A 13223-nucleotide genomic window follows, 5' to 3' on the forward strand; every position below is an offset into this window, starting at 1 on the left:
TTTCTTGAAAATACAGTATTTAAATCCTCGAAACCTGCTCCTAACGCATTGCAGGACTCTCAGCCTAAGGATGGAGAACGTTCTAAAATAAAGGTTTTGATAATTAGAGATGAGTTGAAATTGAAGCAGAAGAATAAGGGAAAATTAGGGCAATTATAAGTCGGAAAAGACCTTCGGTGAGCCGCCCAACAAGGTCGGATAAGGGGGGTGCTCCGCGCGCCCCCCTCTGAGAAAAAATTGACAGCGCCATTGGCTGATCCACGCGTTTGTTTAGAGCTGGAGCTGCCTCAGTAGTGAACTGCGCGCAAAGGCGAACGGCGACACTCGACAAAGAAGTTAATTTCGCAGAAGTTTTTTCAAAGATTTTGGAAAAAAGAGTCGAATGAGTGATAGAGTTCAGTACTTTTCACCATTCCCAACGTATGAAGATGTTGAATCTATGGAACAGGTGAGCAATGTTTACGAGTAAAAAAATAAAAATTGGGGACGGAAATTTACATTTTTTTCGTAATTTTTATATTTGAATTATTGCATATAATAATATTATTCTTAAAGTAAGAAATTAACATTGGCAAAGAAATTTCAGGGTATATAAGTGCAATATTTGACTTTTTGACAAACAATATTTTTGTGTAATTTTACTGGCTATAAAAGGCAATAAAACTGTTCAACTTCTTTTTCACTTTTATAAATGAAAAGGTCGAGCAATTTAACAGTCGATCAGTTAAAATTAAGAAATTATCACGTCTCAAGGCAAAAGCTGTGAGGGATAATTCCCAGTTCTCAGCAAACAAGAAGGAAGCAAGTTCAAACATTATGGTGCAGAAATTTTAGAACGATGAGTAGCCCCGCGCTTGTTTTTCCTATGGCCCATAGCTATGGGCCTTATCAGGGTTCTAAATCTGATCCCGAACTCAGTAGTCCAAGTCTAGTCGAGTCTTGAGATTTTCGAAAATTGCTTAGTCTAGTCTAGTCTCTATAATGAATTGTAGACATGTTTTTAAAGCAAAAATAAAGATAAATACGATTGCTTGAGTCGAAAAAATCTTTTAGAAAAAGGTGAAACGAGTTAGACCTGGTATCAAGCCCAAGAAGTCGGATAAAGAATTGACGAAGGAGGAGCTTGCGGTTCGTGAAAGAAGACGAAAGCGAAACAAGGAGGTACTGCTTATCAGTGTTGTACAATGCTGATTAAATTATGAAATTATATAATGAATATGATGATGTATGTCTTATCGCATCAAGGTTACTTTTATAAACAATTATTTAATAGGCCGCCGCAAGAAAGCGAAGAGAGTTCAAAGAAAATGTCGCGAAATACGAAGCTCAAATAAAAAATCTCGAAGCTGACAACAACAACATCGTAAATGAACTTGCTGAAATGAAGGAGCAAATAAGAAAAATGAATGCAGGTTAGAAAATATGTAGTAATAAATGCCTCCTTTTATGGTCTATAAGAAGGGAAAGTGTTTTTACTAAAAAAGTCGTAATATCTCATAAATTATGAGTAATACTTCGACGTAGCAAAAAAGGGAAAATCTACCATTTCTGCCTCACTTGAGAGTTTCACTTGAGCAGTTATTTGATAAAGAATTAACGATCCGTTCTCAAGTGAGAAAATCAAGTTTATTTTACTAAAAAATTATCAATGATAAGTTATCATTCGAATTCAACTCCAACATAAAATATTTAACGTCCCTTACTCTCTCAAAGTATATTTGAGATAACAACGAATTTAGCGCTTCAAAATCATTCTTGCGCCGAGCACCAGCAATTCTTCCCAGCAGAGACAAGTTTCTATGGAGGTCTCACCGAAGCGTTCGAAGAAAACCAGGCTCCAGATGATCAGAAGCAACCTGCTACTCCAGAGAAGATGGCCGTCCCAATGAGCATCTTCGATGAATTCGGAATCTTCGTTGATGATCTTTGCAGCAAAGAGCACGTCGCACCAGCGAATAACGGTTCTCAGCAAAAGTCTTACTCCGACATTGGTGAAATTCTTGGCTTTGATGTCGCCAGCAAGATGCCAGCAATGCAAGCAAACCCACCATCATATGAAGAAACCCAGCAGATGTTCTTTTCACACCCGTGCGTCAACGAGATGAGCGCAATGGAGTTGGAAAATTTGTTCGCCTAACTAACAAACTAGGAGGCTCCTAGATTCCAGGCTAAAGCCTTGAATTTCCCGGCAAGCTATTTTGTGGCCTACTTACAACTTATATTTATTCTCGAATCAGTGTGCAAATATGATAATTTACGAAATGCTCGCTATTACTAACTTTATGCCTCGACCATCACCTTCTAGTTTCAGCAAAATATTTATCGGTTATTTGGCCTACGTTGAAGAAAAAAATACTAACAAAGAATAACTCAATTCATGTTTCCGCGGTCCTCACATGTTTGTCTGTGCTAATATCTCCTAGCCTTAGTTTCCGACTATTCCGAGTATTCGACAGTAGCCTCACAAGTTCAAATACCAATTTATTCTTTCTCTTGTTTCAATCATCAAATCCTTCTTCGACATGTGCTCCTCCAAGCAGTAGTTTCTTTCTCTCACTTGTTCAATTCTGCTACGAACTTCCAGTAGAAACTTCCAAGCCAATAAAACTCCCGGAGAAAAAATGTTTTCAGCTTCTTATTGAATAATGATACAGGATGAGTATCTTTATTCCGGTGTAATTTGAGGGGCCTTTGTTTCTATCAATTGAACTGGACACGATAAAAATTAAAAACTTTACATGATTGTGCAGACTTTTGACTCTCTCACTAACGAGCCGTTTTGCAGGGACTCCTTGAACTCGAGCTGAAACTCTTCCAGTCTTTTCAGATCTAAATAAAACGGATTAAACTTGAATAACTGATGTAATTTCAAACCATTTCTGAGTTTCTCGTTCTCCTGGCGCTGTTTTTCGAACTCTTCTTCGATCCGCTCCTTTTCCCGTTTTTGCTCTTGCTCAAGTTTCTCGGCTCGTTCAAGAGCTTCATCACGCTCAAGCTAAATCTAAATTACACCTCAGAATCCACTAACTACGATGTACCTGAAGACTAGTTACTAGCAACTTCATCTCGTCCGTTTCATTGTTATTTTGGGCTTTTTTCGGAGATCCTTGGCGGATTGATGATTGAGGGTTTGGCTTCGACTTTGGACCTGCTATTGACCGATTTGGTTTTGGAAAAGTCGATTTCTTCGGGATCTTCGATTTTTGCAATTTTCTTGGAGTGATGTAAGTGCACTCGCGTTTCAGCCCTTCTGCGGAGCCGTCTTTTTGAATTGTGAGCATTCTAATATCCGGAGCGCCTTCCAGTTCATTCCTCAGCCATGTTGGGTGGTCTTCGTCTTCTTCTTCAGACAAGTTTTGTTCGTATATGATCGGTTTTTGCGCCTCCGTCTTCGATTCAGTGCTTGTTGGCCGGCTACTATAAATACCATTTTACGAGAGTTAGTTGATAAATTGGCTTACCTGAGACTGTCAGCTGTTTCCTTCATTCCGAGAGTAATAAAAAACGTCTGGTCAGTGTGACAGAAACCAATGGACTGTATTTTGATTTCTTTGTCCAAGTAAATTTCACCGTTATAAAGGTTTCTTCTGATAGCTTTTCTGTCACTAGGTGAGCGGAGTTTTTTACTATCATTCTCGAGCACATCCATATCTTCTTCTGGAATCGAGCTTTCGTGGTTTGTTGAGGTTTCGCTCAAGTTCAGTTCCGCATCCTTCAGGAGAATCATTAGGAGAAACTGTAATATAAAATTACCTGAATCGCCGCTTCAAGAGTAGCGATATCTAGCCTCAATGATCTTTCAGAAGTCAATCTTGGCTTTGCTGAGCTCGGTTTTGAACCATATGGTAAAAAACTCGTTCCAGCGAACAAAACAACTTGTTCGTCTGCTTCTTTTTCAGGGTCGGATCCTATCTTTGCAGCGATACATGTCATGAAGTTGCCAGTCGCTACATGTGTTATGCTTTGTACAGTTTTCCCGTCTATTGTTGGTATTTGAATTGGAGAGCAGTCTATCATTGATCTGGTATTTTCAAGCCCTCTTTGCCCTTCTGAGTTCCTTCCAAGAGTAAACAGCTGCCCTTAAATGAAGTTAAATCGTATTTCAAGCTCGGAAACAAGATAGTACGATCAAATATAAACAAGATGCTCTTACGCGAAATTTTTTTTATCAAAGATGCTGTGCGTTATAAGCCCCGTATCGCGTTTACCTGTAGAAGTCAAAAAGACAGTATGATCTCGCGCTTGAGATATCTTTGAAATCGTTTGGTTCGGGCTTAGTTGGCGCGTCAGAACGGGCGTATCTTTGTATGGTGGAATGCGCGAGTTTCCGAGGCGGAAGATATCGAGCATGGAGCGCTTTTGAAGGCCGATTTTATTATCACGGTTCGAGCCACACACAAACATGTTTCCAGACACGCCGATGAAGAAGGAGGAGTCATAGCCGGCGTAGACTTCTTTGATCTTTTCCGAAAGACCTTCAATTTTTCGGGGGGAGAACTCAGAACCTTGTCCTCCGTGGCCGAGTCTTCCCAGTTCTCCACAGCCCCATGAGTAGACATTTCCTTCACTTGTGAGTGCGAGCACATGTTTGTACCCAACGGATATTTTGACAACGTCGTATGATATCAAGTCCTGCACCATATTCGGAAACATCGAGCTTTTATGGTCAATCCCGTGACCCAAGCATCCGTGATCGCCATTGCCACAAGTAAAAACCATCTTGTTCATCAGAAAGACCGAAAAATCAGCTCCTGTTCCAATAGCCTGGACAGGTCGATTCGTTGAAAACTTGACGGGAACAGGGTTTTCGATCCGAGGCATTTGGGAACCGAACCCAAGCTGTCCTGACTCATTCGAACCGACGCCGTACACAACATTATTAACGTCGAGGATGAGTGTATGCCTGTCGCCATTTGCAATCTCCATGATATTCATCCCTTTTGGAAGCCCTCGCTTGAACTGCATACTCCACTGGTCAGAAGAAAAAGTGAAGAGGTGAGAATGGTAGTCTTCGTAAAGGTCGTTTGTAAATAAAAGATCGTCAATGCGCTTTCTTTTCGTGATAATTGAGTCCATTATCTTCGGGACGTGGATTTCGTCAAGCGCTTCTGCTGACGGCCGTTCACGTGGATCTTTTTGTAACAGTGAGCTAATCAGTTTACGGAGCATCGTCGAGTAGGGCAGGTCTTCTTTCAGCTTCTTGTAGTTTGCTTCGGAGATTTTCTTGATGATAGCGATTGCATTGTGCCCTCCAAAAGCCCTTTCAAGAGCGCACATTTCATAAAGGACGCATCCAAGGGACCAGATGTCGGATTTCATCCCATATTTCTGCGAATCACAAACTTCAGGAGCCACATAAGTTGCTGTACCCACCATGGTTTGTGTTCCAGTAGCGTGAGTGCTGGTAAATTTCGCGATTCCTGTTTATGGTTCAAATTTTATAACTCAAAAATCAGTTTTTTCAATCGTTGAACCGGCCCTAAGTCGCCAATTTTGATTATACCATGCTTCGTAAGAAAGATATTCTGTGGCTTCAGATCCCGATGCATAATCTTGGTCTTATGCATAAAGGCCAATCCGGAAACGATTTGAGAAAATTTCCTTTCAGTCTGTTTACGAACGATATAAAGAGTTCTTGTTTACGCTCTTTCAAAAAAATGGGGCTCGAAGGGCTCTGAATGTCAATCAAATGAATAGCGATGGATCCGTGTACACAAGGAAGACACTTTGGAATCGTCGTAAGTCCGGAAGGATACTTGAGCTTCTATTTGAGCTCGCGAAAAATGACACTCAATCCACTATTACAAGAATTGAAGTCATGAGATTCTCAATAGATCGTTAAGTCGGATATTAACTATCGTATAAAATCTTGATTTATACCGGTGTGACCCAGAGTTCATTCATTGCTTATCAAATCATAAAGATTTAAAAGCCATTTCGAACCAACGGACAATACGATAAATCAAATATTCAACAATTCAACAAAATTTGAACTCGTATTTCATAATAGGAAGTGCGTAAAAAGGAAACTCTAAAATTAAGCAAACGGTTGTCCACATATAAGACCGGAAGACGTAAATTCTATTCAAGAATTTTGAATTTGTCAAGAGCACTTGAAAAACATGTCGCAACAGTCCCTGATAACTTCACTTTCAGGTATCGGACGCCTTGGAATGGTGTCGCGTTGACACTGCAGATGGCTGTTAATAAGAATCATAAATTTTTGTCACCAAAGGTTGCCATTGGTAACTCTCAAGAGTTTGAACGTTCAAGTGTCTGTTAGTGAGTTATTTATTATTCCTTTCCGATCGAGGGACCCATCATCTGCGTATTCCATCATCAAGTGCAAGTTGCCCTCGTTTTCGAAATTTTGAATGTAGCGAATGATGTTCGGATGCTGCAGGACTTTCAGAACATTGGCTTCATTCAGCGCTTGCATTCGCTCAGTCTGGCTCATACCATCGGTGTGAACAACCTTCATGATCACGTGCTTGCCGTCAGCCTTATTTTTGAAAAGAGTAGCGGTTCCTTGCGCGCCTTTTCCGACCACATTGAGCTTCTCGTAGCCGTTGAGAATCTTCGAACCATCGACTTGACTCGATTTGAAGTAGTAATCCTGAAGGATATTCCTCGTTGTCTCCAAAATGATAGCTCACCTGTATCCGAAGCTTTACAAATTCCGAGTCTTGCGGCCTCGCAGTATTTACCACAAGAACATCCTGTCCCGTCGAATCACGTGTCAGAACGACTCGATCAGGAAATCGCTTCGTTAGCTCTCGATTGACGAAATCGTAATTTTTCACGTTCTGAGAGAATTTTTTATCAGCCTCAAGACCTTGAAAACTTGAAAGGCCAGCTGCAAAGTTATTCCGCGAATAGGCTTTATCTAACGGAAATGGGCCGAAGTAAGTGTTTGAAAACCGTTAAAATGCTCTGAATATCTACCGCAGAGCAAATGTTACTGGCACTTGAATTTGGCTCGCTAGAGATAAATTTATGGCTACTGTGGTCGATAAAGGGACAGTTTCAAGGGTTCTTCCCAGACTGTAAGAAATTGTATGATCTTGCGAAAAATAAGGTATGTCCTTACACCGACCATATCCTTACACCGACCAATTCCTTACACCGACCAAAATCCTTACACCGACCACTTTCAGAATTTGGTCGGTGTAAGGAATTGGTCGGTGTAAGGATTTGGTCGGTGTAAGGATATGGTCGGTGTAAGGAAATACCGAAAAATAAGTTGAGGAAATTTATTATATTTTGAAAAATAAGCATTAATTTAGCTAGAAAAATTGTTTAATAATTACCTTGGCGCCAAGAATGTGAACAAGGCCGCGGTTATTAAGAAGGTCATCCATGATGTTTTTGAGGAATTGCATGGCAGAATTCCCGCCGCACGGATCCACAGGCGTAATGAGCCCATCCTTCCCGTTCAGCAAATTGATGCCACCTTCCCCACAGGTCGGCAAAATTCCAATAACATCGAACCGCCTTTCTTTAAAACGACGTTTTATGCTAAAGAATGATCATCGTGGGATAGTTAGCGGCTAAGCTTACTTGCGGACTATTGTCTTGGCGTCAGAATCATGAGAATAAACATAGGACTCAGTATTCTCGCGTAAATCCTTTTCAAAAGCTTTTTATGAAGTCAATAATCTGTCTCAGGCGGAAATTATGAGTGGCTCATCGAACAAAAAAATTCTTTTTTGAGTGTTTTAAAATTTGTTATTTTCGATTATTTCGTTAAATTATTAATAATAATTATAATTTATTATTATTCAACTTTTTCCTATTTTATTCTTGAGTCTTGAAGACAGCAAAAGCAAACTTTCTGGCATCATCGGAGTCATGACGCCAAGATTTTTTCTTTAGCAAAGTCTTCTTTTTTTCATCTCTTGATCTGAGAACTTTTGGCTTCTCAGTAGCGGTTTTAAACTCTTGATTCAATTGTAAAAAAGCTCAAACTTTGGAATCGGGATAAAATTAATACTCGACAGTAGGAGTAATTATTCCAGTGATTTGTAAATTTGCGTAGCGATTGAACATTGAATTGAGAACGGGAGAGTAGGAGCTCAGGCTCGTCCTCGGTTGGCAAACAGAATCTGTTCAAATATGCTTTCAAGGGGTCAGAATATTGCCCAGATTTTTAGCACTAAGTGTAAACTCCGCGCAAAACTTATTAATCGACTAACAACTAAAAAAATGAAAAACATGAGATTAAATTTAAAAATGAAGTTTGTCGATTAACAATTCATAATCTTTTAGTGCAGTTACTGTACTTTAAAAGCATTAAAATATTCTAATTTATGTGAAAGAAAATATAGTAAGTCCTTTTTATATTTTTAAAATCTAAAATAATATTTCAAGCCAAAGAGGTAAGAAGCCAAACAAGTAGCAAGTATCAGGAGCACTTTGATTTCGATCATAATTTACGAGCTGAAGTGTCCCCTTCTCATGCTTGTCTTTTTACTACTGGCTAAGCAAAAAAATGAACAGCTCTCAGGGCGACTAGAATGTTCAAGTAAGCAAACATGCGCAATTTTGTACCATTTCCCGGTTAAACATGTGACGGTGAGTTGCTTCAAAAACAAGGTGACCTGAGTTTGCTTTTCCATGCGGAGATTTTTTCGTCGGAGGAGAAACGGAACAGATTCGGATTCACTAAGTGCTCCTTCAGATTCTATTCTCAGGGTCAATGCTCAAGGATACCACTTTATCCTAGAACTAATGTGGCTGTATCAGTTATGTAATTATTCGATTCGGCAATTATTGCTAGTATCTGACCGGTACTATCATTTATGTGCTAACATCAAATAATTATTATGCAATTTTCGGCCACTTGACTTCAGAACTTCAACGCCTTGTCGATAATAAAGCATTTTTTTCCGCCAGAACTTTTTTACCAAAGTAAATATCCCGCATGATTACATGATGTAATAACCTTATTTTGATGTAGGTATTAGTAAATTATTTATTTTCTTTTGTTGACAAGACATAGAAGAGAGGCAGGTGAGTATCATTTGGAAAGAAAGGCAAAAATTCTAAAGCATTAAAACCAGAAGTACTAGCGCTAGTAATTGAAGAGTGGAGCATGGTGATGCGGCTGAGCATGGCAGAATATCTTTTTTGCGGGCGGGTTTCGTTTTCTTCCAGCCAACTTTGAGATTTCGGGACTCTATCATTTTATCAAGATAGTTTTCGAGCGGCTAAAATCATCTTGTTCTCAAGAATTATTATTCCTTTTACCTTAAAATAATTTCTAAGAGCTTGCCCGGAAATCGTCGTAGATCCCGTCAGTGTCTGATAGACGCCCTCCCAGGGCTAGAAAGTGTTCATTTTAGTGGAATTTATTTTGCCTTACCATTGTGTTTCCTTTCGACATGGCTGAAATCAGAATGGTTCCAGGTCGTTTTGCATCATTACGCAAGTCGCATCTTCCATCCGAATTCAGCGGACAAAGCGACGCTAGAATTTCGTAGACAGAGGCAGAAGATAGAAAGTATTTTGCGTAATCGATGTTGAGTAAGATGTGAATTTTCGTTAGTGGGTCCATGTCAGACATATCTCTCTAGAATCAAAATTTGAGGATGGTGCGTTATTCTCGCGCGTACCTCAATAGGTTGCATGAGTCCCATGTTCTCAAAGACAATGTCTTCCCACTGCCGTTGAAACTGGCTCTCTGGATACTCGCCTGAAAACACCTTCCAACGCCATTCTTCAAGGCTTTTGGCAAACGCCAGGAAGGGCAATTCTTTGAGAGCCATGTACATTAGGTAGTTGATTTCTGTTGTTGCGGTCATGTTGAAATGTTGAGCTAGACAAAAGATAAAAGATGTTAACCAACCCGTTGTGAGTTTTAATTTTACCATGTTTGTCATGGAGAGATGCGAACATTCGGATCACATCGGGGATCGTATGAAACAGAGAAGGATTCGCAGGTTTCTGGAGAAGAATGTCTAGCCCTATTTGAGTGATAAAATTTAAAAATTATTCTGCTTTTTACCAGAATAAGCGCGGTAGAAATGAGCTTGAGCGAATAAAAATATCATCTGTCTCAAGTCCTGGCGTTTGTTGATAGCGCACATGTGGATTCTAAATGCGTCGGCACTTGGTGACTTGAAATCCCATGCTCCGGCTTCGCAAGAGTCCGATTTGTCCAACTTCTGGAACTTTGAGTTCTCAAAGAAATCTAGACAAATAACCTTATTCCGAGTTTATTGAAAAACTGATCGAACCTTGTGGCATTGGAGGGAAACCTAAATCTTTAAACATATTATCGACGTATTCGACCATCTCCTTGACGTTCATGAAGAGTTCCTCGTCGTCCAAAAGTTCGAATTCTTCATCAGGTGATAGAAGTTCAAAGAGATTCTCCCACGTATCTCCATGGATGCTGCCCATCAGATGTGCAGGAATGGCTCCTTGAATATCGACCAGATCTTCAGTGAATAATGCTGCCAGTTCATATCTAAAATGATTATTAACGACGGTAGTTAATGATTTTTTTACCTAACAACTGAGTGCAGTTTCTTGTAAAGCGGAAAGATATCAATCCAAATGCTCGAAACAAGACTTTTAATATCAGTTCCTGATCCATATTCGTATAAGAGCTCTTCCGTTGCTCCGGAAAAGCCATTTTTAGCTGCAGCTTCGTTATAAAGGTCGCGCAATTTGATGAAATCGGGGCGAGATTTTCGACCTTTTTCGCGGTTTTCCAAATTCAAAGTTATTACGTACGTGCAATCTGCTCCCTGAATGGTCCAAACAACAAGATTAGTTAAGGACTTTAAAGCAGCGCGTGTATTTACTGTAAGCACGACCCTTAATCATAGACGAGCACTTGAGTGAAAAAAACCGTTCCTATTTTCGCCAAAATTCCGTGCCAAAAGTCCATCTGCGTGAAGTATGCCATGCACGGGCTTTCAAACGTCGACGGCATTTTGTACATTGTGTTGAGAATATTTTGCACGTCAGTAAATCGCAATTCATCAGCGCCCACCTTAAATAATTCAAAGCCAGTAAATTGTTAAGTCCCTTACAGTTACTGTAGTCACGTCCAAATTGAGCTGGAGTTTGTGGCGTAGCATTGTCAGGTTGACGAACTTTTGCGAGTAATCGGTGCTTTCGAGGTCGGATAAAACGAGACTGTCGATGCCGATTCTGAGGACTTCATCCATGCGTTTTTGATCGAGAGGCGTCAAGTACTTATTGTACAAGTTTTTATAGCCTTTTTTCGGGATCTCATTTTGACAATTTTAACAAAAGATAAATTAAAAAATCATTAAAAAATTAACAAAAAAATTTTGAAAAATGAAAAAAATGCTTTCTATTTCTAATTAAAGAGTTTCCGGTCCTAAGTCCAAAACGTACAGTTGACCCTTACTTCGAAAAACACTGACGCGTTTCCTCGAATCCGTAAATTTGTCGAAATTTTCCTTCGTTCTGTTTGTCAACTGATTCCAGTCGTTTTTAATGTGCTCGCGATAGATTACTCCATAATCTGACGAGTAAACATCCAGAAGCTGCCTCAACTCAGATCCCCAGTCTTATTTTCGGGTTATTTCAGTTTCATTATTTGCTAATAGAATGAAAATATAAAAGAAAATAACCCTTGCCTCGTTGCGGAGCCTGCTGACCGCAAATCCCATCAAGGAACGCGGATATTGCTATTGTCAAAATCTTCATTTTAATTTTTTATCTCTGTTCTTTTTTCACATTGAACCAGTTCAATTAAAAACCAAATTCTAGTGTATAAAACGAATCAAAATCCAATAGTTGTAAATGCTTGCTTGATTCTATTGAATGGCCGCCACCGCCTCGAGGCGAAAAATAGAATTTCTTTCTCACCAAAGAGGAACAAGTGGTTAACCGTCGGAGCCCAACCAGAGCGTAGCTACTATTCACTCTCATCCTATAAGCCCCCCTTCGTCCTTATCAAACGACAAGTACCTGAAGCTCCTTGACTGATAAAACAACAAATTTGCCTGAAAAGGATTCGCAGACCTTGATTTATACAGATACAGTACAGTGAAGTGTTTATTTACAGGCATTTTGTGAAGAAAGAGTGTTATACAGAGTGAAGGCGATAGAACAGCGAATTCGAGTGAAGCTAATATTATTTGAAATTCGTTTTTTCTTTCTCCAAGTACTGTTTTATCGCATCTACGTCAGGGATCTAAATTTTTTCGCGAAAATCGCAATTTGCGAATATTTTGCGATTGCGATGCGAAATTTCGCAGAAAATTCGCAATCGCAAATTATTTTTTGATCGAATCGCAATCGCATCGCAATCGCAACTCAGTTTTCGTCAATAATTCGCAAATTGCGATTTTTTTGCGAACTTTGGTCTTGTCAAAATGCTCCTTCGTTATTCTGACATGGGTTTTCTTTGACTCAGAGCCTATTTTCTGTGTTCTAAAGGCTTAATTGTAAGCCTGACCTCAAAAAATAGTCTTAAATCCTTTGAAAAATTACTTTTTACGCTAAAATTTCGCAAATGGCGACAAAATCGCAATTCGCGAAAAATTCGCAATTTGCGAAAAAAATCGCAATCGCATCGCAATTTCCGGACTATTTTGCGTCGCAATCGCATCGCAATCGCAATTGATTTTCGGCAAAAATTTAGATCCCTGATCTACGCAGCTTTTCAAATGTCTCTTTTGCAGTGACACTTTCTCCGCGAGGAAGGTCTCAAATGCTTCTTCTCGCTCGCCGAGATACTTCCCGATAAGCTAAAAATTATTACTATTCTGAAAAGTTAGCCATTTTCATACCTGGTAGCACTTTGGAAATCCTAGTTCGACGAGTCGAGCTTGCGCAGTTTTTCCAATTCCTGGGATCTCGCTGCAATCTTTGTCGTCTAAATTTAAATTTTAGTTAGAGTTAAGGTTATGTAGAACTTACCCATCGGTTCTCTTGTAAAATTCTCAAGTTTTGATGGCATTTTATTTTTTCTCAGAATTTACTCAACAAAAATATTTTTGCTCCTTCTTGAACAGAGCGATTTTTGGTTGTGCGCATGCCAATTTTGATGAAATCAACAATGTCGGTTGGTGACCGGGACCGATCCACCGCCCTGATTTCGTTGAAGATTATTTACTAACGTAACGCTCTTTCTTTCTTTTCGAAGTAAAAAAGCTGCAGCAAAAGCAGACAAACTGATATTTCTACATTTCCATAAATATCGTTAAGTTTAACTTCACATTGGTTGGATATTTTCG

At 39.5% G+C, this 13223-nt stretch overlaps 5 protein-coding genes across 5 annotated transcripts in view; 1 reads left to right on the forward strand and 4 right to left on the reverse strand.

Moving 5' to 3' along the window:
• LOC145700652 (protein argonaute-2-like) overlaps window positions 1-13223 on the reverse strand; it is a 46995-nt gene that overhangs the window by 11819 nt on the left and 21953 nt on the right. The window lies entirely within an intron of this gene.
• On the forward strand, window positions 295-2796 carry LOC145700739 (uncharacterized). The gene is made up of 4 exons (XM_081778066.1): window positions 295-448; window positions 1054-1161; window positions 1274-1412; window positions 1740-2796. The coding sequence occupies exons 1-4, from the start codon at window positions 383-385 to the stop codon at window positions 2135-2137; spliced, it is 711 nt and encodes a 236-aa protein (XP_081634192.1). The 5' UTR covers window positions 295-382; the 3' UTR covers window positions 2138-2796.
• Window positions 2652-8038, reverse strand: LOC145700770 (serine/threonine-protein kinase Nek8-like). Its single transcript, XM_081778100.1, has 13 exons — window positions 7793-8038; window positions 7561-7639; window positions 7311-7518; window positions 6657-6806; window positions 6306-6616; window positions 6146-6200; window positions 5477-5609; window positions 4209-5417; window positions 3754-4079; window positions 3462-3712; window positions 3039-3417; window positions 2875-2995; window positions 2652-2829 (listed from the first exon to the last, which is right to left on the reverse strand). Exons 1-13 carry the CDS (start codon window positions 7851-7853, stop codon window positions 2735-2737), a joined length of 3378 nt encoding a protein of 1125 aa, XP_081634226.1. The 5' UTR covers window positions 7854-8038; the 3' UTR covers window positions 2652-2734.
• On the reverse strand, window positions 9014-11249 carry LOC145712192 (angiotensin-converting enzyme-like). The gene is made up of 10 exons (XM_081789877.1): window positions 11043-11249; window positions 10859-11002; window positions 10513-10754; window positions 10239-10471; window positions 10007-10192; window positions 9870-9965; window positions 9615-9817; window positions 9365-9571; window positions 9250-9324; window positions 9014-9209 (listed from the first exon to the last, which is right to left on the reverse strand). The coding sequence occupies exons 1-10, from the start codon at window positions 11178-11180 to the stop codon at window positions 9045-9047; spliced, it is 1689 nt and encodes a 562-aa protein (XP_081646003.1). The 5' UTR covers window positions 11181-11249; the 3' UTR covers window positions 9014-9044.
• Window positions 12022-13042, reverse strand: LOC145710923 (barrier-to-autointegration factor 1-like). The gene is made up of 4 exons (XM_081788635.1): window positions 12907-13042; window positions 12777-12862; window positions 12636-12734; window positions 12022-12163 (listed from the first exon to the last, which is right to left on the reverse strand). The coding sequence occupies exons 1-4, from the start codon at window positions 12944-12946 to the stop codon at window positions 12119-12121; spliced, it is 270 nt and encodes an 89-aa protein (XP_081644761.1). The 5' UTR covers window positions 12947-13042; the 3' UTR covers window positions 12022-12118.

This window comes from Oikopleura dioica, chromosome 1 (genome assembly GCF_907165135.1).
Source record: "Oikopleura dioica chromosome 1, OKI2018_I68_1.0, whole genome shotgun sequence".
Classification (NCBI taxonomy): domain Eukaryota; kingdom Metazoa; phylum Chordata; class Appendicularia; order Copelata; family Oikopleuridae; genus Oikopleura; species Oikopleura dioica.